The 25,458-nt window shown below is 40.5% G+C and overlaps 1 protein-coding gene and 1 non-coding gene across 3 annotated transcripts; both read right to left on the bottom strand.

Moving 5' to 3' along the window:
* Positions 1–1,726: 1,726 nt before the first annotated feature.
* LOC145450951 (ATP-dependent RNA helicase DDX54-like) lies at positions 1,727–25,217 on the bottom strand. 2 transcript variants are annotated; one of them, XM_080329440.1, is made up of 20 exons: positions 24,970–25,217; positions 18,968–19,112; positions 18,473–18,543; positions 16,312–16,500; positions 15,400–15,587; positions 14,551–14,734; positions 13,426–13,557; positions 13,154–13,364; positions 12,376–12,510; positions 11,672–11,795; positions 11,435–11,532; positions 10,787–10,860; positions 9,592–9,731; positions 9,284–9,359; positions 9,164–9,224; positions 8,826–8,922; positions 7,611–7,695; positions 7,481–7,540; positions 2,824–2,983; positions 1,727–2,142 (listed from the first exon to the last, which is right to left on the bottom strand). In XM_080329440.1, exons 2-20 carry the CDS (start codon positions 19,014–19,016, stop codon positions 1,814–1,816), a joined length of 2,463 nt encoding a protein of 820 aa, XP_080185566.1. In that variant the 5' UTR covers positions 19,017–19,112; positions 24,970–25,217; the 3' UTR covers positions 1,727–1,813. The 2 variants fall into 2 exon arrangements, with proteins under 2 accessions (XP_080185566.1, XP_080185565.1); XM_080329439.1 differs by lacking the exon at positions 24,970–25,217 and adding an exon at positions 21,262–21,470.
* Positions 10,339–10,468, bottom strand: LOC145451397 (small Cajal body-specific RNA 8). The gene has a single exon (XR_013918896.1).
* Positions 25,218–25,458: the final 241 nt, after the last annotated feature.

Raw genomic sequence — 25,458 nt, 5'->3', positions numbered from 1 at the left:
TCCTCTCATAGCACTCAGAGCTCAATGTGATAATGGCCTCTGTAACGCAAAAGTTACCGTAATTTTATAATTGCTCACTCAAGCATTGAAACAGAGAGTTCGGTTCTCTGGTGGAAGGGTTTTAAGTTGCATATACCGACTTGGCAATGAATGCAATGCAGGCTGCATGAAGGGATTTAACTCATTGATTTGATCTGCTGTCTGAGAAAACACACAATGCCCCTCGTCCATTTGACGTTTTGTTAGGTATGTGCATTGTGCACGTGAGTAATAATGAATGGCTAATGTTGTGTGCAGACATGGGGTAATCGCGATTAGTAATCGTAATCGATTACGACGATTACAGCATTTTCAAGTAATCGTAATCGCAATCGATTACATTCGAAAAAAATCCAAAGTAATCGTAATCGACTACTTCCTGATTTGGCAGTAATCGTAATCGTAATCGTAATCGCGGGATTCACAAGTAATCGTAATCGCAATCGATTACATTCGTGATGTAATCACCCCATGTCTGGTTGTGTGATGTTTGTACAATATGGCTGTTCTAAAATAACTTCTTTTTTATTTTACTGGGTGGTTACATGATAAAATTGTTATGTTGCATAAAAGGAACACTGAATCTGACTTAATTTGAAAAAAGTGGAATCAATGATCTGAGAGGAGAATATTTTGGATTTGAAAATAAATGGAGTATTTTAGTGAGAAATTCTTTCATATAATATAATTACATAGTAGTAAGCCGACTATTTTTTCATATCCAAAACATTCTACTCTAATAACTTCACTTTTTCTAGTTGGAATTGAGTCAAATTTGCTATGAATCATATTTTTACACAATGTAACAATATCATGAGATAGCCGGTAAAATTCGAAAATTTCTATTTGTAATTAGTCTAAAATTTTCTGTCGTAGCATTGCTTTCTACTGGTTGGAATTGAGCCAAATTTGATTTTTAGGCAATCTAGCAATTTTAAGAAGTAGCCGGAAAATTTGAAAAAATGTTTTTGAACAGCCCCATTGTACAATTATTTCTCCAATGCTGTAACTGCGATGTAGTCGGTAATGCAATTGGGAAAACCTTTAGTATAATCAAAAGGTATCTGTTCTGTTGTCACTGCACAATGCACATAGTTGCATGCACGCTTTTACAGCATGCTGGCCTGTTGTAAATACCTCTACATAAACATGCATCTATTGATTCTCTATCAACTAGTATCTTGACGTGAATTTGTTGGTTCTCCATCAGATAGTATGTAGACGTGAATTCGTTGGTTCTCTATCAGCTATTCGTGAGCTATCGTCGATGTGTTCATAATAAAAACTGAATGCTTGTATTGGTGATATATCAGACTGACAAGAGAGATATTTGATTTTAAGTTCTAAGATTAGTAAAGTTATCTTTAGCATCGGTAAATGAGGCCAGGACCTGTCCGTTATCTGCCTAAATAAACACGTGTCAAGACTCTGATAGGGACAAAATGAGCATGTTTCGCAAACAGAGAATTCGATATCACCCAAGCAGGATTGAAAACATGAGTTGACTTCAATACTGTGACTTGGACTCGACTCGAGTCATAACACCATGACTCGGACTTGACCCTTTAAACGGTGACTTGGACTCGGACTCGAGTCTGTGATGAATTGAAAATGACTCGACTCGACTCGAGTCAAAACCACAAAAGTAGGATTGACTCGTGACTCGGAACCATGTGACTTGGTTACAACCCTGCTCCGGCGTCCCTACAGAGACAGGCGAGAGCATCGCATCGTAAGTAACGAGATTCCCGCTAAGTCGCCCCCCACCATTTCATCATCTTCGCCGGCCTCCGCGCCCTCGCCCACGTCCTCCGCCGCGTGGCGGACCGCCACCTCTCATCCCTCTTTTCGAACCGAACCCGCCCAGTCCTGATCCGAACCCCGGCCTGCCTCTTGAAGTTGATGAACCACGGCCTCCTCCTCTTCCGCGACTGCCCGGACCACCTCTTCCACCACTGCCTCGACCGCCTCTTCTGCCACGTGATTGAAACATCTTCTTTTCCCTCTCTTTTCTATCCTTGAGAATTTCGTGAGGCTGCCGCAACTCGGACTTGATTCGGTCTGTTTGCTGTGCCTGGGCGAGGTTGCGCTTTCTCTTGAAGCCTGTGACGAAAAAGGAGCATGAGCCGATTCCAAGCAAGTTCAGGGGGTGTTTGGGCAATGGGCTGACATATAAAACAATGGGATTTTCAAAATGTGCAACTAAAACTAGAACGCTCTTTTTAAAACTCAAAACTCGCAACTAGAACAAGAACGAATAGCCGTGTTAAAAATCTATAAAATCCACCCAAACTAGATTTAATTACGCAGTAACTCAATAATTTCTATTTTATCACCGGAGATTTGCCACCCTGATCTCCCACTGAGGTTGTTATCCCATGCAGTGCAAATCGGAAGCTCAGTTAATATGAATTACCGAATAGCAAACGAGCCGAGAAATATTGGAGATAGAATCGGGATTACAAAATGAATGAGTTTCAAGCTTCAAAACCGATTGTACACGAAAAGCACTGGCAAAATTTTCAAACCCTGGAGCTTGTTTCGCCTTGAATATTTTGAAATCCATGATTTCGACAAACAGGCAAAACTAATGCGTCTGGTCATTACAACATTTGCGGCCACACACTTTTCTACGCCACACTCGAAACCACAGATAAGCAACTATTACGTACGGTAACCTACAACATAGAAAATCGTGATGCTGTTGCGAATGAACCTACACAAAGTTTGCGTACAAACTCGAGAGTAGGTGATCAGCTTGACCAAGAGTTAAAAAAGCATCACCTTTTCTGAACACCGGTTCGTCTTCCGAATTGTCATCTTGCTCGCCGTGCTTCGTTTTGTCCTTCCACTCTTGATAGAAGTTTTTCTTATACGTCTTTTTGATGAGAGCGCCACATTCAGTGCGGATCTTCCCATTTTTTACAGCCATTCCGGGCTCGAGCTAAAAGAAGACATCACAAATGAGGAGTCCCGACAATGTCGCGGTGGCTCATACAGAAAACTAACAATTCATCTTAATCAAATCATGTCAGCCATGTTCAAGCGTTGTGAATCACAGACAAGAATAATGACACATATACACCGTTGTCAGGCATGGTCGCTGACACACAATACTGAAACAATACTGAATATATTAGGACTGGAGGCAGGGACTGACTCCTTGAAACGCGCTTCCAGTATTGAAACCACACTACCTTAAAATTTATAGTAGTAATAAGGTTTTAAACCTTGGCCCTGCAAATGGCTGACGTTAACGCAAACCTTCATATCACCGCAATGCTGACATCATCTTGCAAAATAGACCGATCAGAATTAGTATATCGGGCGCCTACTTGAAATTATCACATACATCACAAAAACGTACTATGCACAAAAGCATTCTATTGCATAACAATTAGCCTGTGCACATCGATTCTAGCCGAGAATGAAATTATACGACCATAGATTCAAGAGTCCGTGCTGTTGTACAAAGCGAGTGATGCAGCATGTGTTGCCACATACTACGTAAAGAAATTGTAGCTACAATATAGAAGTCGCGTCGAGCAGGTACGACAAACAAGATATCGCGCCATAAATTTCAAAACGACTAAAGAAATGACAAGCAGTCGGGGCAGTAGAAAAGTCTATCCAAATTTCATTCATTGCAGCTCCATTACGGCGGCCTTCTGAAGAAAATGGCTGTGGCCAATTTTTCTTTTACGATCTGTGATTTTACGATCTTCAATTTGAGACCACATCATTTTCAGAGCGCAGAGCCCCTTTAATAAGTCGCATCACAGCTTTCGAATGGCACTGCAAGCGACTAAGAATTCACATTCCCAAGGAGTTCTACGATAATTACGACTCGCAGAACCTATAAGAAATCTCAATGAAACTATAACATTTAGGAAGTACAAGATCATTCCCGATTTCATGCAGTGTGTCCTTTGCGATCACTAAATAGGTACACATCCGGACCTTCGCAAGCATTCTCGCAGCTATGCCAAAATTCGCGGTACACCGTTCAGAATCTAATCACTATAGGTTTGCCACGCCTGACCTAACGATCTTTCACTTTGTGAAATGTGCTGTGTATGAAGCAGACATGGGGTAATCGCGATTAGTAATCGTAATCGACGATTACAGCATTTTCAAGTAATCGTAATCGCAATCGATTACATTCGAAAAATATCCAAAGTAATCGTAATTGACTACTTCACATATCTAATCGATTTCTTCGTGAAAGAACGATTACTTTTTATTTGTACAATGAATATGACATAACTGAACATTTGTGAACAAGGAAGAGATATTATACCAGGTTATTGATGGCGCAAGCGGTTGATTTTCAAACGCCACTGCTCAGTATTACGTCAGAAGTATTAGCTTTGCTCGTCCTTGCGTAAGAAGTATCCACACGTAGTAAATCTATATTCGATGTACATTGTTGTGTGATTGTTAGAACAGTGTAAGCCATGCTATATATCAGGTTATCAATACACTCCAGACGCCACTACCTTGCAGCAATATAATATTCACCACTCTGCCTAGTTTCAAATAGTAACTTATGTATTGATGTTTGGTCATGCTTATAGTTAAACGCAGTTTGACCGTTGCTGCTTGGCGAGCAGGCCTATCTATGTAGTATACGTATGTATTGTACGTACACTGGACAAAGATTTGAAGTTTTGTACTCGTCAAATAAAACATTACGATGGTTCAAATCAACAGCTGCGTTTATATATCATAACCCAGCCGTTCCTTGCCGTTTCTCGTAACGGCATAACGGCAGCTTGCAGCATCGGTATTAAGTGGAAGGTAGAATTTTAAGTTCAATTTATCTTATTCTCATATGACTACTTGAAACGGGCGCAAATCGTTATTTCACAATTCTTCACTCGACATTTATACCTGTCGCCATAGCCAACTGTTTATACACCATTGTTAGCGTGGGTTGTAGGTACAATCAGGACCAAAACAGCAATTCGTCCCCCACTCCAAACGTTGGTATTGGTAAGGTTGTAACCAAGTTACAATGTTCCGAGTCACAAGTCAATCTCACTTCAAAAGTTTTGACTCGAGTCAAGTCGATTCATTTTCAATTCACCCCCGAGTCAAGTCCGAGTCCAAGTCAGCTAGTATAGGGTCGATTCCGAGTCATATTTTTTGACTCGAGTACGAGTCCCAGTCGTTATGTTCACAGATCAGTTTTCTGATCAATCCGGTTCAACCCACTTTTTTCAACTCTGCTCGAGTGATATAGAATGGCTCGTATTCATAATATAGTAATTTTCATCAGTTTTCACAGTTTGCAGTCCGATTTCCAAGTATCAGGACTGATAGACGAAATGCAAATAATGAGATAATTTTACTATTCTTCGAAGTTACATGGTATGTCAGTCTTGGCCGTTCTAGTCTCGAGTCATATGACTTGGTTCGAGTCATGCAAAATGACTCGAGTACAAGTCGAGTCAATACAAAAACTGACTGGAGTCAAGTCTAGTCCAAAAAATCGCGACTCGAGTCGAGTCATGACTTGAGTCATTACAACCCTGGGTATTGGGGCCCCATAAGGTGGTCAGTTTTCAAGTTAATGACTGAATTTCGTCAATAATATTGGTAATTGCATTATCTTGCTATTCATTCAGATTTACCGGTAGAGATGGGCGCAAGTAATTCATAATTATAGCATCTGGTATGTTGTTATAATGTCATTATTATATGTTGTTAATTCATGACCTCCCGCCTTTTATATAATCAAAAGATACTGTAGTCGCCCAAACGTAGCGGACTAAAAGAAAAACTTTCGTGAGACGCACACACAAATTGCTATGTCTTCATTACTCTGTGAGTGTCCGAGGTGGCAGTTGCATTGTTGGGGCTCAGATTGGAAGGACCGGACTATTCGTCACGCCCACAGAGCGCGGCTACTGACAATGGACACATATCCAACGTTTTGGCCAAGGTCATTCTTTGGTAGCACACTTTGTGGAGTTGCATGTTGGCCGAAATTGCATACGTCTTTTGGTGTGTCGTGGCGGGGTAATGACCGACACCGAAATGCCAATTCCTATCGATTATGCATGTTTTTTTTCTCGAGGGGGAGAGGTATGCATTTCAAAATCAAGCTATTTAGAGACATTAAATCCCGAAGCTCGAAGAAAATTTTCAAGTTAATTAACTCTCTAGAAAATATGTTGATTTACGAAATACTTTTGAGTCCCCTTAGAGCTCGCTCCCGATCCTATTGGGGAGTTTGGGGTGTGGCAGTTACGGACCTGGCAAGAATGCAAATCGTTGGGTGCGACGAATAGTCCTGCATAGAGGTGGGCAATGGGTACATTATGACGTAACAAACAAATTGTGTATGATTTATAAAGAAAGTTGTTATCTCATTAGACCTTTTCATCACAAGCCTTATTTATATTGTCTTCCAATATCTCTACAGAAATGAGTTCTAAGAAGCAAAACAAATGTAATCATGAGTAATCGTGATTACTTTTGAAAAGTAATCGTAGTCGACTACTTCCTGATTTGGCTGTAATCGTAATCGTAATCGCGGAATTCACAAGTAATCGTAATCGCAATCGATTACATTCGTGAAGTAATCACCCCATGTCTGGTATGAAGTACCGTAATTTTCCGAATATAGTGCGCCCCCATGTATAATACGCACCCTTAAAATGACGTGTATATTCTGGGAAAAAGCCTGTACCCATGTACAATACGCACCCTGCATTCGCAGCACATGAGTACATGAATAGTTGCGGTTTAGTATACGATGTTGTTCTGTTTTGCGATGTCACTGTCAAACAATCATGACATAATGATCGCTAATCATAATCCAATTAACAGCATTGTCTCTAAACGCACATGACCTATTACAATTACAGATGCGATTGCTCAGCCCAACGGTTATGTCGGGCACACCAGTCCTGTTGGAGATGCGACTGATTATGCAAGCGATTATATGTTGCGCACATGGCCTCTTGTGTATGCGATTGTTAAGGCCTGTTGTTGACGCGATGAATCAACAAGGATTGTCGCAATCAGCGACCTAATTTCGCTCGCGTACAAACGGCAAACCAACTCAGCAAGAGATCGCAGATCGCGTGCTTTGCAGACGACCCTCGTTAATTAGATACACGCTTTTCGTTAATTGGCAACACACTTCTCTATTTGGCAGCGCGTTACACTCTATAATACGAATTACGGGGCCCAATGGCTAGAGGTGATGCGCGATTTAAACAAACATGAAGAAAGGTGTGATTTCAAGTTTTTGATCGAGGGATGTTTTTTCAAGGCTTGCTGTACTCATGTAAAATACGCACCCCCCTATTTTAGGGCAAAAAATCGGTAAAATTTTGCGCATTATACATGGAAAATTACGGTAAAACATTGGTTAAAATCGAATGTCGAATCTTGACAAAAGTGACTCAAACCAAGACGATCAACGTACTTGAACAAATTTCTTCTTTTTACGATCCCAGACCTTTCTCTGCGTCTTCTGCTTTCTCATCTAAACGCGACGCCGACGGTCAAAGACAAATACTTTAGCGGCAGAAACAGAAAAAGTCAATTCGCCTCACCGAAACATCGTCGTCTCCAAGCAGGTCCAGCACCGCGCCGGCCGCTTCGCTTTCAAACGTCGATTTCCCAGCGTCGACACTCAACCTTGGAAGAGACATTTGACAAATGATCGCCAACCGAGGTGGTCAAACTAGAAAGCATGGATACTCGAGTAGGAGCCGTAAATTTCCGCTCAATCACAAGTCAGAGTAGCAATTTGAAAGTACCCGAGTAAGACATATTAAAAAGTAAATTTGGTCGATGGGACGCATACTTTCAGCATTTAATCGGCGGTGACCGCTTTTGAAATTGCGGTCAGCATACGAAGAACGACTAATGCCTCTCAAATAGGAGCAAATTGTGGACATATATTCAGTTACGGTGATGCAGCGTCTATTTCGCCGAGTTGACATGACAATTTCGACTCATATAAGTGACGCAAGATCAGGCAAACACCAGACACGAACAGCTAGAAAATTTTCAGCTTTTCGAAATCAGATTATAATTATAGCTAGTTTATAGTTCAAATTATATTAGAATTTCTTAATTCACAAAAACTTGGGCATCGAATCAAGTTCCGTTAATGCCAAATTACAGTTCACTCTTATGAGCATGAGAGTGGCTCAATTCTCCTGTAGCATTTAGACAAAAGACAGAAATAAGATAAGAATTAAAATTACAGCTACAAAGTTTTCTTTATAAATTGAAGTAGAATTAAAATGATAGCTACAAAGGTTTTTTTCAATTGATTAGAATTACTGCATTCGGGTAAACTTGGACATAGACTAAGGTTCCGTCGATAACAAATCATAGTTTGTTGTTGTGAGCACAAGAAATGCAAATGTCTGCACAGCAAGCTTGGCTCTTTTCGCACTATACAGTTCTCCTGAAGCATCTACAGGTAAGCCAGGAAGTAGATTAGAATTAAAATGAGACCATAGAAACACATCACATATTAGATCAGAATTAGAAATACAGCGAAGAAACATTTCACAAATTATGGATCAATAGCATTTCGCTCTAATTAGTCAAATTAGACATCTACAATTATTTACTTGCACAAGTCTGGCCAACCCGCTTTTTTATGTAAAAAATCAGCAATGATCAAAGACCGTGCGTTAGATGAAGTGCTGACATCAAGATGCAATCAGAGAATATAGACGACGTTCGGTCGATATGACAACTCTGAAACTTTTACCAAGCCAGTAATCGGTGGAGCTCCAGCGAAGTCTTACCCGGATTCTGTGTGGTGATCTTTGGGTTTGTAAGGGATGTAATTGGCTTCGTCCTTGAACGATGTCATCAATTTCTTTTTCTTCTTGGAAGACATGCCTGAAAACATGCAACAGTATTGATGTTTCCCCCTGTTTTACGTTAGAAAGATTTTTTCCATAGGCATTGTTTACATTTTTTCCATGCTCTTTGGCTATGAATAAGGCTCACGGAAGGCCTGAAGCAGAGCTATAATGAATAAAATGATCCGAAGCCAACCCCTTTTACCTTACTGCCTCTAGATATCACTGCATATGCAGACCCACACGTTTCCAAACAAACGGCACAAAACATAACAAACCCATATCGGTGCTCGAAGATTTCCTCTTTTTGATACTTTCCAAAAAATCCATTTTCGAATCCTGAAACCATCAGACCATTGGATAGACGAGTGAAAGCAAGTGCAAGCATCGTCACTTACCAGTTCGTCCGCGCCTTTACCCATTAACGAGTGATACTCTTCAGCTGTAACGCTGTTACTACTGTGTTGCGACGGGCTAAATCAAACAGAAGGGTTGTAACTTGAGCAATTGTTCTACCCAACTCAACAGCGTTTGTAAATTTCTGTGAGCCGCAATTGGGTATATGCTGTCCAGTCAAACTCACAAATCACAATACCACAATTTGGGCACGTCTTTTATAAATAATTGATGCCAGAACAGAAATCAAGAATTAAGAGGTCCCAGAGACAATCAATTATGGAATCAAACAGTCGACATCAGACCATACCTCGTGTTGTCAGCATCATGTTGTCGTTTTTCTGATTTCTTCTGCTGATATTGCTCGATGGCCTTCTCGTTTTGCTTCCTCGTCGCTTGCATGACTTTGAAACTGGACGACTTGGCTGTGGAGCCGATTTCGAAAATTGTCTGCCAAACAAAGGCACAGAGATGTCTCACAGAACTCGCACACAAAGACTTCGTAAAAAATTTCGAGATTTCCCAATCCACAAGATTTCACTACATTAGTGGGTTCTACGCGGCGTTGTGTGTTACCGTGTGAGGTAGACTACTCCCAGGTCGTTACTATTGGGAAATATCTACAGTTTTCCTCCATATTCCAAAACTATGTCTCCAATCAGTGAACAAATTATTAGTTGAATAGTATATTCGTATTGAAATAAACCCGAGTATTTTCGGTTGAAACTCGCCAGGGGTAATCGTCTGCAACTAATAGAGAATTGGAAAGAACACCGAGAATATCGGGTATATTTCAATATGAATATACTATTCAATTGCATATCGAAGTCCTGTACCTCCAAGAAGCTCTTCAAACTAGTAGTTACCGCACATTCCAATACATTGCACGAATTCCTAATGTGTGCAGGGAAAAAATGCCGAAATTCATGCGCAGGACACACTAACCAGTTGCGATACGCATTTTCAAATATTACAACTTGATAACGGTACACTCTGATCAAAAATTAGGTTTAGTACATATATCCAGCGAGATTCGCCGAGAGAATAACGCAACAACAAATGTATGTCCCGTACCTGTCCTTACTGCTGTTATTTAAAGCAGCAGGGCTTATGAAGAACAACGTCTCTCTAGGAAGTAAAGTGCCAGTCGGAAGTACACTCGCTTCCGAATAGGTATCCCTCTTCCAACTAGTCCTATACTATAATAGACCGAAAGGTACAAGAAACGTAACTTCTTTCCATTCAAATTTGGATACAAGTGTTCCACACCAGTACATATTGTTTGCTGCCTGATATGTTCAACGAATCAAACCTAAACCCTCAATAGACAATGTAGGCCTACAATACAAACTAGACATTATTACGCTAGTTAGTAGTAAAGATTTTTGACTTTAAATCAACAACTTCAACCATTGAAACTCAACCGTCGATGGACAAGTTACCGCATGAACAAATTCAGATGCTGATAAACCATTCAAATCATAGTTGAAAGAGCTGAAACTTACATTAGATGGTTTGTAGGATTTCATGCTGTTGAGAAGCTGCAACCTCAGCTCCTCCGACGTATCGATGACGCTATCTGCCAAAAAATGCGTATCATCATCTACAGAATAGAGTAAAAATCTACCGCACGCCCGGAGGTAAAGAAGTACTTCTACTTCTCAATCTATGAAGAAGCATTTGCCTATTCGCACTACTTTCAGAACTACTCAAACTAAGCCAGTTTTCAAGCAGAACTACCCACACTTTTGATTTTAACCAGTAAGAATTACTTTTGGGAAAAATTTGCATCAAGTTTATGAGTGAGATTGTCGTGAGAACCGCGTGAAATAGCCATCATCACAGTAGATGCTGAGTATACTTTTGGCATTGCGCATATTCGTAGCATCATTAGTGGTTTCGAGTCCGCCGCGAAGATGCACCTTGGAATTTCAATCAAAAGTAGCCACCACCGAATAACTGCGACAAGTATGTGGAACCTCCCAAAAATCTACTTTTTAAAACTACTGACATAAATACTTTTCAAACCATTCACTTTCTACTTGTAATTGAGTAGAAATTTCCAGTACCAACACCAACACTACATCTACTCGAGTCGCAATGCTGACTACTTTGACCGTCCTCGCATACGGCACAAACGAATTTCTGCTTACTGTATGACGGATGAATCCCGATATTTTTGTCCTCTATTATAGACTTTGCCCGCTTGATCGATTCCGAAGACGCCGAAGGTCGCGATCGTAAATACTGCCTGGAATTGATTAATTTTTTTCTACTCAAAGTCTGATGGATTCACGGAAATCAGAATGAAGCGACATTAATAAAACGACATGTTATCGAATGGATTGTCCCGTTGCTCACACATACCCAACAGACGTTCAGACACTTACTTATACGCGTTATCGGACACCTTTGATAAGCTGGTGAGGTCGTTTTCCTCCGAATATATCCTTAACGTTGTGTTTTCGTCGTCGATAACCACTTGCGGTGCTTTGCCGAACAAGTCGTCCCAACCTGAAACAATGACGGAACGTAAGACACTGAGACTGGGAACAGTACCAAACAACCAGGATATCTGTACATAATTTGGACAACTCGCGATATAATACACATGCCAATATAACAGAATTTAACAAGATGATGCTCCACAACCTACTGGATGACATTTTGTACAAAATCTGAAGATGCAATTGTACCGTAGATGGTAGACCAATTCCGAAATGTCTTCTTGAAACATAATAACATAATCAACTCCCAAGAAACACATAGGAGTTTCTCGATAAGTCATTTCTGTCGTGAGAGGTATAGATAAGATGGGGCAAGTATAATAATCTCGTATTTCAGTGAAATATATACGGGTTTTAAACTAAAATAATACACACATTTCTATTTTGCACTTGGCTCAATAAACACAATACGTCGTGGGGCAGTAAATACCAAAAACACCTGGCCATTCACGTAGGCTACACATGCAAACTTCCAGAGTCAGAATATAATTAATAGGCCAAGCCTAGCATATCCTGACATCGCGAAAATGAGTGCGCCTCTCGAGATTTCCTAAAAACAACCAAAAACGGGCACAGACGATACATACTTTCATATTTTTTCCCGCTCCTAACAATGTTGAGAGGCCTTCCGAGGAACAAATGTAAATCGATGAGATACGCGATTTCATCGTTGGAAACCAGAGAATACGCAGTTCCAGTTCTTCCAGCTCTCGCCACCCGACCTGAAATAGTACCCTACCGTACCAATTACCAGAACAGTGAACAACAGCTCTTCATGGCATCAGCTCGTTGCTATTTCAAGATCTAAATTTCCGGCCTGATATCATTGGAAACCAAAGTCAGCATCGAGTGGGAGCTCAAGTCGCATGAAAACTAAATATACTCGAAAATGTGCAACATTCATTCATTCCTGTGCATGGTGAGCGATGCAAGTTCAAAGTAGAATACAGCGATTCCACTAACTTGTATAGTTTTTTGAAGCAAAACTGTTTACATATGCAGTAGCAAGTAATTTATGGACAGGATTACATCACTTTTACAACGAGTGAAACCATTATAAAAACCGCCGTGAGCAGCCATTCTGTCACCTCACAGTAACTGAATATTTCTTTTAAAAAGTACACCCATTAGACCTTTCATTTGCCACTTCCACTTCAAGCAGTGTTGAAATAGCTTGATGATTGCTACTTCTACTTGTAGTAGAGTAGAAATTAACTGCTTTACTTCTACTTGAATAGCAAAGCTACTTTGACCACCTGGACCAAAATAAATCGAACACTGCCGGGTTGACATCACGGACAGCTCGATACAGCTGTTGTTTGCATTGGAAAGTATTCCAAGAATAAAATCTGAAAATACACGCACCGACTCTGTGAACAAAAAGCTTCGACTTTGCCGGGAAATTAAAATTGATCGCATTGTCCAGCATCGGAATATCCAAGCCTCTGGCGGCGACGTCTGTCACAAGCAAAACCATCGTCTTCTTGTTGCGAAATTTCCCGATGTTAATCTTCCGCTCGGTCTGATCGAGGCTGCTGTACACGTACGAGCAATCGATCCCGTAACGAGCCAGGAGCTGAAAACAAGAAGGCAGGTTTCGCGAAACTGCTGCAGGTATGACGACCGTGTCATCTTACCAGTCGCAAATGTTCGACGTGATGTTTCGTAGCTGCAAACACGACCGTCTGCTCGTGCGGCTTGACGATCATACGAAGCATGTGCACCAGGATGGCCGGCTTGTCCTCGTTACGAACGTGGAGAAACGACAACTGGAATAGATTTGAAAATTGATTAGCCTAACATTGTGGGCGGATATGCTGCTATCGGCTGAGAACTGACGGTTACCAGTGAAATTTGACACTTTATCGATTCGGCGTTAAAAATGTAATAAGTATTATTATTACTAAGGCGACGCATCCATATCGTTCTAATAAATTTGAGGACGAATAATTCGAAAAATAAATTGCATATCAATATTCGACTCAGTTTTCAAGTACAGGACAGTGCTAGAACAAATGTTCTCAAACATTTTTGCTACGTGGCCCATTTTCTGGTTTGAAAATGTTCCGTGGTGTGAAAGAGAGAGAGGGGGAGAGATATATGGTATTCTTTTTTGCCTGCACCATCGAGATGCTTTGACGACGGAGATGCGATACGGCCTTTATAGTAAGGTCATCTAGTCTGCACCCCCGGTTTTTCTCCTCCATGCTATCCGTGATTGCTGAGCGCCTAGCAGGATAGCCGCGGATACCAGTTTTCGAGTCTTTGGTCTGACCCGGTCGGGGATCGAACCCACGACCTATCGATCGAGAAGCCGGACGCACAACCATTACACTATCGCACGAAAGTTTATCAAGGTTATCGAATAAATTTTGTCGGAAAGAGACGCGCAAGTTATAAATGAAGTGTTAGCCATGGTTCCGTGTTATTCCTCTTCTTTTATGCCACCCGAACATAGTCCCTATGCATCAGAAACCCATTTCACGAGTCGCACGTTGAACACACACTTTTAGGGGAGAGGGAGATGAATGTTGATGAACGCAAGTAGCCTTAAAGTTAGCAATTTTTTGAGATCAACACGTTATGCGTCGCATACAAAATACCAGATATGCTGAACAAAACAGTTCCTAAGCACATCATGATGAAAGCTTGAAAAGTTATCTCCATAAACTGATGTTGCAGTGGAATTAACTATCGTTTAGCATAGACATCCTATCGACCCCCCTGTCTCTTAAAATTGAACACTGAAGCTCGTGTCTCACCTTCAGCTGATCGCTAAGTTTCGAATCGACGTCCAGCCTGATCAGCGTGGGATCGTTGAGTCCGGCCCTGGCGAATTCGACCAGCTGTTTCGGAAGCGTCGCGGAAAACAGCAAAGTCTGCCGGTCCGACGGGAGCCTTGACATGATCTCGTGCAACTGGTCCTGGAATCCCAATTCAAATAACCTGCGCAGAAAATAAGGGTGTTGTTATAGTAGATTATTTAAGAGACTTGTAACGCAGTGCACGGCTAGAATGATTGCCAGGGAATTCGGCATATACAAGTTGGCACTTGGTGAATTTGGCAGTAGAAATGAAATATATTAATCAAATGATGTACGGTTAGGTTAGATTTAGAGTCTTTAGATGTAATTTAGGGTTCACATTAGGGGGTACCAAGCGCCGAATTCAACATGGCGAATTCACAAAGTACCAAACTCTTTGGTAACACCTACAATTATGTCATAACACAACTGCAAAAACAAGCTTAGTAACATCTAATCTAAATATTTAAGACACGCTATGGTAATGAAAATATGGAGCAGCAAGACTATCAGAAAGAGTAGTCCACATTGAAACTTCTGTGGAAATTCCAATAACCTGGTACAAGTAGAGATGTAAAGACTAACTGGTTCAAAAGCAGTCATGGAGTTTAAAGTCCAAGACTCGGTTTCCTGTCGCATGCAAGTCGTAAGCAAATCATTTCGACTGATAAGAGCAATTTTGAAATAATGTAGGAGCTATTCACTTAAGGAATCCCATGATTAATCACCAGCAAAACAAGCAAAAACATAGCTGATTATACCAGTACTTCATCAGTTACAATCCCGCTATGATAAAACAAATCCAACCTGTCCGCTTCGTCAAAAACCAGATACTCCACATTGGTCAGGCGCAGGTTCATCTCCACCAGTACGTGCATCAGCCGACCGGGGGTCGCTACGATTATATCCGGATTGCCGTGAAGAGCTTCAAACTGATCGTCCATCTTATCTCCGCCAAGAACGCACGCCGATTTCAGACTCGAGAAACGTCCTAACTGGAAAATAATCCAAGACATTGGACCAGCACAAATCATGGAAACATCAACGCTACCGCAACAGCTTATATCTAGAGCAGGGGTCGCCAACTCGAAACGGGTCGCGGGCCACTTTTCAAATTTCGTTTTTAAAACTTTATGTGAGTACGATGCCGTGCTCTCCAACATGAACGACTGGCATATAGTTACCATAACACAAAAGAAATGATTTATTTTCAAAAAATACAAATTTAACAAAAAATATCATGATCACCATTTTCATTACATTTTCAACTATGAGCAGCACACCTGACCGCTCTTTCAAATGACTAAAGAATCGACACCGGGTTTAGCTATACCCGATATTTGCAGGAAAACTAACTCTTCGTAAGCTTGGTCTTGTGGACAAGCCCTAAGTCGTTTTTTTAAGAGTTGGTCGTTGCACGTGAAGGCAATATGCCCATTCATATCTGCTAATTCTTCCGCTACTGCGTAATAGATTACAGTAATTTTTCTACTTGAGTACCAACAATGACAAATTAGACCAAATATGAAAGTAACATCTACAGGCACTGTCATCCACAAAAAGCCCCGTCCAAAAGGGACAATGGACGGGGTATTGGTAACAGCGGACATTTTCATATTGGGAGGTTTCAGTACTGCCACCACGACTACGAGACACGGAGGCAGCTATCTATCTCCCGTTTTCAAACTCAAATTTTTACCTAATCCCCAAGATTCTCACCTCTTTGATGAACTGCAGGGTCTGGAGAGCCAATTCTCTCGTAGGCGACAGAAGCAGGCCACGGGCGCCGGCCTTGCTACTTCTCGTCTGCAGCTTCTCAAACAGCGGGATCAGAAAGGCCGCGGTCTTCCCGCTGCCAGTTCTAGCCATGGCAACGACGTCCCTGCCGTCCATTACGGCCGGAATGCACTGAAGGAACATAAAGCATTGGTACAAACAAGACAAAATGTGATGCGCCGTTTGTGGTGGGAAGACATTCATCCAGTTGCAAATACGCTTCATTCCGGTGTGTTTACAAAAGACTTTGAGAAGGCGATGCGCAAAGCAGGAGTTTGCAACCTTTTTAGTTCAGTTCTTTTGAGGACTGGTGAGCCTTCATCAATGAAAATTAATCCAATATTTATTCAACTACGAGAAATGAATTCAATTCAAAACCAAATATTGCGAATTTCAATGTTAGGGAAAATTTCCTGTTGCATTTTTACAAAGTAAACGTGGTTCTTTTGTATTTTCTACACTGAAAAGTGTTGATTTTGACTGTTCGATTTCTTTTGAAATAACTCCAACCATGCTGTTTGCTAAGCTCAATTGCACTGTCAAATGTCGCTAAATTGTACTGTCGAAATTCAACTGATCTTTTCATATATATAACTGATCTTAAAGGTTTTGTAGGCCATTTTGAAATAATTTGTTACAACACTTACAGCATTGAGATGTACGGCAGTATAACGAAGACGATAAACTCCACATCATGAAAAGGGCAAGAAAAATAGGCCTACATTCCTAATTTTAAATCAATTTGAAATTTGACGTTTTCTTCCTTTAATTAGTGGACAACAGTCCAGCTTCTTGCATGTTGAAATTACAATGGGATATTATTTCATCTCCGCGAAGATAGCTAAGAGGCTTCCCAGGTCACGTCGGATCAAAGAATTGGTGCTGACTCGATAATCTAGCAGACCCTTCGCATTTCCACCGTTTAAGCCCCTTGATCAGGTGTGGGCAACCTGTTGCCGTGACACGTAATTACATTAATTTGTGTTCGCGGCCATCGACAGGCAAATTGAATTTTCGATTAATTGAATTATAATTAATCTTGAAATTTTATAGTAGCGAGCTAGCGCCCTTTGCAATCTGAGCCCCACAGTACAAACTTGAACAGCAGAGAAAAAGAATGCGCTCGATATAGAAATACCAACTTGGAATCGTGTGCTGTGCTTCTCACGAAAGAACTTTGTTTCTGGTACGTTTAGGCGATTTCCAATATATTTCCACTATAGCCTATCGTCAATCCTGATAGGAAGTCAAGAAATAAAAGCATGCAACAAAGTGACTAAAAACAATTGGTTCACCCAAAGATGCATCAATATGTGCAACTTGCCCTAAATTTACGAAGACACAACCTCCATCAACTCCACCAGTGAATCTGATCACATGGGCTGTTAAAGGATTAATATTTGATTGTAATATGTCAATACTAATAATGACAAAATTCAATTGCGAATCTGAAAGAATTTTTGCGCTTGGCACGACCCTAACGTTTCCCAGTGAACATTCAAAACATGGCCATTTGCGATCTCGGAGGGTATAGTAAGCCGATATGAGAAAGAAGGTTAGTCCGGAGTTCACTGGAAATGGACAGTTTAACATGTGTATTTGGCACCCAGTTAGTTCATCACGGCTTATGCACTCCGATGTGGCAGTGGGCTACATCAGTAATCGAAATACGACCGTGAATAGCAAAAAGGTTGCCCACCCCTCCCCTTGATGGTACAGATCAAAATAGACCGCCTTCCTTATTCTCGAAGAAAATCAACACCACATTTCGATACATTCAAAATAACCATGTCATCCCCAAAAGGCCCCGACCAAAACCAGTCTGTGGACGGGGTATTGGTAACAGCGGATATTTTGATGTTGGGAGGTTTCAGTACCGCCACAGCGACAACAATACACAATGGCAGCTATCTAACTCCCGTAGTAGCAAAAATCCTTTCATACTCTGCGTTAGAATTCCGATGACAAAAAGTTTAGCGCTGAACCTTAAAATAAATTTTAGATTTTTGCATTCACTTCTCCATCAAACAGGCGTTTGGATATTTGGACCCAGAACATTTCGCTCAATAACCAAACTTGGGTACATATCTAACAGCAATCATACCTTTCTTTGAATTGGAGTTGGAATTTTGTACCCCTTTTTCATTATTCCTTTGTACACAGGATACGATAAACCTGAAAAAGGTAGATTTTTATGAAACGTTGAGACAACCGCCAAAGGATTACAATACTACTCCTTATCCCCGCTAGTGCAGTTACAGAATATTAATGAAAGACATTGAGCAAGCATTAAAAACTGTTAGGTCTCGGTTTGCTTAGGCAGGCAAAAATATTACACTACCTTGCTGAAGTGTATCCGATGGCGAGTGTTACTGATGCTAGCTTTGAGAAGTGCAAAACAAAATTGAAAACAAATATCATCGTCAGATATATCGCTGAAGTTAGAATAAAGATATAGGCCTATCAGTGAAATGCAAATCAGATGCAGAGTGAGAAATTCTCTGCATCAACTTCAGTCAAATTAACTATGCTAGTAAAATAAGGTGTAAAAGATGTTTTATGTATTTGCTAACACTGAGCAGTTGAGCACTGGTCTTACCCATGGACTGAAAGCCCCCAGACTTTTTTTTCTTCCTGTTCATTTGCATCACCAGTTTTCTAGTGTTCAATTCCCCTTCCGATTCATAGCCACGATCGAGGAATGAAACCAACTCTTGTATAGACTTTGGCTCAGCCGGAGCCACCTGCAACACAACACAACGGTAAAATCAAATCCGAGTATTTGCATAAGGCAGAGGTCTTAAACTCAAATGTGCTCGCGGGCCAGTTTTGACGACGCCGCGGGCCGCAGCATTTATAGGGGTATTCTATGTGTTTCATGTCTTTCCAAGTATGCCTTATTTGGCGGGAATGAATTGTCCTATTGAAAGTGAGCCGACCCATCAGACTATCAGTATACATACATCGTCAAAATGTGATTTACTCTGGTATAAATTTAGGCCTGACAAGAAAAGAAGCATCACATTTATAACTATTTGAATAGAATTGTCGTTGTACTCGATATATATTAATTATAACATATAGACACCATATGGGCGGATAAGTGTACGATGCCATCGTAAAAGCTACCGGGTTATAATTTTGCAGCTACTATGAATATTTTAAATAGAACAGATTGATAATAAGGACTGATCTGATATCAAAACATTTTTAGGTTGACATTTGTAATTTCAATCAGCATAAGTAGGCTATTAATCTCATGGCCAAATATCTTCAAACAAAGGAGCAGAAACACCTATAAATATAATATAAATATATTAATGAATGTGTCCTAGTGATTGAAATGTCGGAACGCCGAACGGCCCATTGTTGTTTCATCGTTGGAGCGTACCACTACGGTACTCGGTAACTGTAAGTGGCCCTAATAACCTGGTTTAGCGACCAAAGATGTAACTGACAGATTGCCAATGGTTGTCATAACTATACTTGCTTAATTAGCGAAATACCAAGATGCAACCTTCTGATCTATTACTATTCCCCTGATACGCGATTAGTTTGTTGCGTCCATGGTTCTAACAAATTCACGACATTCCGAGTCACTCCGAGTCCACTCGAGTCATTTTCATTTTGCCATCGAGTCAGCCCGAGTCTGAGTAATTCTAAGAAACGTCGCGTCCAAGTCCAACTCACAAATTTCAGTCACGAATCCTCTAAGGGTCAGCTTTTGTCATCATGAATTGGAAATGTGGCGAAATAGTGAATCTTCCACTGCATGGCAGCATTTGCAATAGATGTGATAGTGAAGTTTGATAAATAGTTTCAGGCTTTCGGGGCAATTTAAGAGGGGATTTTGACTTTATAACCTGAAAAGATATGTGACACTAAAATATTTTCAAATTACTAAAAATCTAAAATGTCGTCGCGGGCCGCACAAAATGCTCTGCGGCCCGCGTGTTTGAGACCTATGGCATAAGGCATGATTGGCGAAGCAATCCATATTTTGACCAGTAGATTCAATTTTTTTGATGGTCTGCATTCACCTTATAGTCTACAAGCTCGGTAGCTGTATTAAGTCATCAAAACGCAAATATACTTTCCCTCAAGATATTCGGAATCATTCATCATACTAGTAATATCAATCAGAGGAGCAAAATAACAGACCAAGGGTGTGCTATCTTTTTAAACAGTGGACCAGATAAGATGGCTTTAATATTGCGGTGAACCACAGACCATTCATATGCCTTCTACGAATATTAAGGCCAAAAGCTCATTTGGAATTGGTAACAGACACTGTGACTGACTTATAAATAAAACTTTGTATTAAACTAGGCTCAATATAATAATCGAAAATACCACAAGGCAAATATAGTGCATAGTGTGAAAACAGATCCAGGCCATTGAATCAATTTTGACAAATATTGATGTGCAAAGTCAGCATATGCATGCGATATTTTATTGATTTTAGTACCGGAATTATTTTGGCCCTTCTGTTGCCGTACATAGTTGGCACGCTTGAGCTCGAGCTGAGCATAGCTCACCCTGGGAAATTGGAGACATATTACGCGAGCTGGCATATTAAAAATACAAGCACTTATTTGCAGGCCGCACAAATCTTCTCTGCTGGCTTCGAGCAGTTAGAGGTTGACAAGACGGAAATATTTACTCATCTTCTTGTGTTGAGGAACATTGTTTTGGAAGGTGAATCAGAATTTCTGAATGCCACGATCAGTTGGAATCAAACAGCTAAGTAGTACTGCGAACAGAGACGTAAATAAGGAGAACAATATATATAAAAAGTTGGCTACACGGACGGACCGGACAAGACTCTTGAAAAACAGTCATTGATTGGTGCATTTGCATGTTAAACAGCAAAAATGAAAAAATATAACATACCTCCATTTCATCCTCCATTACTGATAATTAATTGGGTTCCTTCTATATGTCACGCGATAAATCGGAGTTCACTAATATTCTTTCAATTGAAGCAGTGACAATTTCGTTTATTCAGGGGATATTGGTACCGTGCTCACTTCACAAATACGAACTCACGTGGCTACCATAGGATCTCGGCAGAGAAAACCAAAGTACCCTGTCCATCATTCACGGTTCAATGAGAATGATTTGTTAATAATCAATGATTCAAAATTATATATATCATTGGTTTTGAATGGGATAAGCCGTTATATAGTTTTTCTCTTGATGATTTTCTGAAATACGCATCGACTAATTATACCACTACACGCGGTAGGTTTGTATGCTTTCTAAGTCTATAAGTCTATAAGTCTTGCACCACCACCAGATGTTTCCTGGAAATGCTGAGCGCTAATAAACGGGGTATCTACAGGCACCAGTTTTGCTGGGGATTGGGATTGAACCCTCGACCTACCGATCAAGAAGCTGGACGATCCACCATTACGCTATCTTGTCGGTGTCTGATTTATAAAGACTACTCCATGTCGTTTCGGCACCTTTTTATCATTTCATTCATCGTAATCTTGTGGTGTACTGATTGAATAAAAATTAATAACAACGGAACCTTGTTTGGTCGTTCGATAGTTCAGTTCATTTAATAAATTTTTTATTAAGTCATGACACCAAAAGATTGCGACGTGAAAAGATAGGAGAGTGCCGAAACAACTTGTGAGTATAATATTTAAAATCAGACACCCGCGACTTATTGGGTGAAAAAAACGAAGGAAATAAAGCGATTAGCGATGAGGATGAATGAGGCATCTGTCGATAGGTTAGGTGGGCGGTAGTCGGTAGTTTCGAAATCTTCGATATAATATGTGATTATAACGTATTTCATTATTTCTTGGAAATATAGCCTGCCTACAACAGCATATATTCAAGCATCTAGAGGAAGCACAAGTAAATTGTTTGATTTTCCTCCTGAGGTGTGGAATGATTTTTCGAATATTCCGATCAGGAATATCTAGAACTCGATATTCCTGATTACGATGAGTGTAGCCTGATGCTGCGTGATGAAGATGATATAGCTCAGTGTGGTGATGGCATTCGGGACCGACACAATTATTTATACCCGTTTTTGTAATTCACCAATATATATATATATTTCATGTCACGCCCGGGATGGTCAGCGGCAAGAGCGAACTAGCACTTCGTCAGCCCCCTCCAAACGTTGGTCTTGGTCCCTCGTAGGGTGCTGAACCAAACTTCCTAGGCCTCGCCCCCATTACCCTAATATTTATATACTTATACTACTAGGCTGCTACTTATATACTTTCACCGCTATACTACTCAGCGAGATTTGATGTAGCCTAATGTTTAGCATTGAGTCAGCAAGCCTACTTTATATCGCCAAACAGGCAAGCAGCCAGGGTTGTAACCAAGTCAGCACATGGTTCCGAGTCACGAGTCAATCTTACTCTTGTGGTATTGACTCAAGTCAAGTCGAGTCATTTTCAATTCATCACCGAGTCGAGTCCGAGTCCAAGTCACCGTTTAAAGGGTCAAGTCCGAGTCATAATGTTATGACTCGAGTCCGAGTCCAAGTCACTGCATTGAAGTCATGTTCAACTCATGTTTTCAATCCTGAATTAGCTTATATAGCTTATAGAGAATCAACGAATTCACGTCTACATACTATCTGATATAGAACCAACGAATTCGCGTCTAGATACCAGCTGATAGAGAATCAACAGATGCATGTTTATGTAGAGGTACAGTTTTTCTTTCACATTATCAGGTGGTTGAGATTTTCGAATTTTACCGGCTACCTCATGATATTGTTATATTGTGTAAAAATATGATTCATAGCAAAATTGGCTCAATTCCAACTAGAAAAAGCGATTTTGTTAGAGTGGAATATTTTGGATATGAAAAAATAGTCCTCTTACTACTAGTATGTAATTATATTATATGAAAGAATTTCTCACTAAAAACACTCCATTTATTTTCAAATCTAAAATTTTCTCCTCTCATATTGATATGATTCATTGATTCAACTTTTTTAAATGAAGCCAGATTCAGTGTTCTTTTTATGCATTATAACAATTTTATCAAGTAGCCACCCAGTAAAATAAAAAAGAAATTATTTTTGAACAGCCCTATTGTACAAACATCACACAACATTATAGCCATTCATTATTACTCACGTGCACAATGCACAATTGCACATACCTAACAAAACGTCGAATGGAGGGAGGGTATTGTGTGTTTTCACAGACAGCAGATCAAATCATTGAGTTACACTTTTAAAAATACTAAAGTGGAAACGAGATCCTCATATATGTTATAGCGGCATGGCCTTAATATGGAATAAATCCACATCTACTGAATTCACGTTCCACTGGTGCACTAGATACAGGAATTGACAAGTATTTTTGAACCACATTGAAGGGCATTGGATACTCATTCTTTCTAGTCGCCCAAAAATGCAAAGGATCATCGCCTTCAAATCTACACATGAGCTTATCAGTCTCTTCCGAGTACTTGACCATCTGAGTAATTTCATTGGCTCTAATTGAACTTTGCTGCGATTGTTTGTATAATTGAAAATTCTTGAGTACTTTGATTGCGGAGGATCTATTACCTCTTCATCACGGGATGATTTTTTACAATGTATTGCTACTCTATGTGCCATTGTCTGTTGTTTTTACGGTGGTATATCTGATATCAGACGAGTGCCACGAAAGCAGTGGCGACAAATGGCGATGTCGGCAGAATTCGTCAGATGCGTTGATCTAGCCATTACGATTCGCAAATTTCTTCATCTTCAAGTCATATAAAATAAGCCGAGTCAATGACTTGGGTCGAGTCATGCGTAATGACTCGAGCACAAGTCGAGTCAATCCAAATATTGACTCGAGTCGAGTCGAGTCATTTTCCCATTTCAAGAAAATGACTCGAGTCAAGTCGAGTCACAAAAAAATCGTGACTCGAGTCATTACAACCCTGCAAGCAGCGAAAATTTTCTATAATTCGTCATTGGATCGGTTATTATGATTGAGAATTGCATATATATTGCGATCAATTTTTTTTTTATCTTCTTGCTTACGTGGTCACTGGTCATAGATTTACCGGTAGAGCTGAGGGTGATGGTGTCTTGAAAAATGCAGGGCCCGTGGCCGTAACAATTTAAACATATTAGGACGGATCCGCGTTGGTATAATGACTTCGTTACATGATGTTATTTCGTGATCGTGACCCCCTGTTTGCTATGTCAAAAGATATTGAAATCGCCAATCGTATAATAAACTATAAAATAATACATACACGATTTCAAATTGGTATTTCTTTCCTGGCAACTAATTTTTCTCTGTGGGATGGCATTTGTCCTGTGGGGTTCAGATTGCCAGGACAGGAACATTCGGCATCGGCGGCAGCCATTTAGGCGCATGCAGACGAATAAACATATAACAACATATATCGATGTTTTCGGTCGGTCACCGCCAATCTTAATGACATTTACCCACCAAGGTGGAAAAGTGGTCCATGACCACTAGCGAGCTTTGACCGTGTTCAATGAATCGTAATAATCTTCAGATTATATTTTCATATGTTCAAGACACACACACAGTCTAATAAACAAGATGCATAATGCGTTGTAATGAACAGAGGGGATACCGAACGACCAACCCAGTTGGGGTCTCTTGAACTGGCATCCACCTCGACCAAGTGCCCGATGTCACAGCCTCTTCGATGTTACCATTTCTTCGTCGGTCCTTTCTTGCTCTTTTACTTTCGGTATTGGGTCTTTTTTCTGGGCTTTGTTGTCGCCGTAAGAACAGCGACACGGCGGACGAGGAGTCCAGAATAACCTCCGACGGCGGGAATCGAGACCGTGCCGCCTGCGTAGATGGCGCCGACGCTCACCATAGCTGATGCGAAATCACAAATTACCATGCAGGAGCTATGGTATAGTAAGATGCGGTGCGTTGCATGGGTGGTGTAAAAAGTTTGGGAATAGCTGCGAAACGTGCTACGACACGGTAAAGGTTAAGTGAAATCGCAAGCGTATAAATTTCACCAGTAGTACTATGAAGTTCAGAAATTCAATCTAGCCCTACTAGCTATTTTGACACGCTGAAAACTAGCTGTTTTAAATAAAAATACATCAACAGAATT

The sequence above is a fragment of the Botryllus schlosseri genome, chromosome 11 (assembly GCF_051294905.1).
Source record: "Botryllus schlosseri isolate E-star chromosome 11, Bs_hap1, whole genome shotgun sequence".
Classification (NCBI taxonomy): Eukaryota; Metazoa; Chordata; class Ascidiacea; order Stolidobranchia; family Styelidae; genus Botryllus; species Botryllus schlosseri.
Note: the sequence above shows the minus strand (reverse complement) of the source record. Positions and strands in the feature narration are given on the sequence as shown.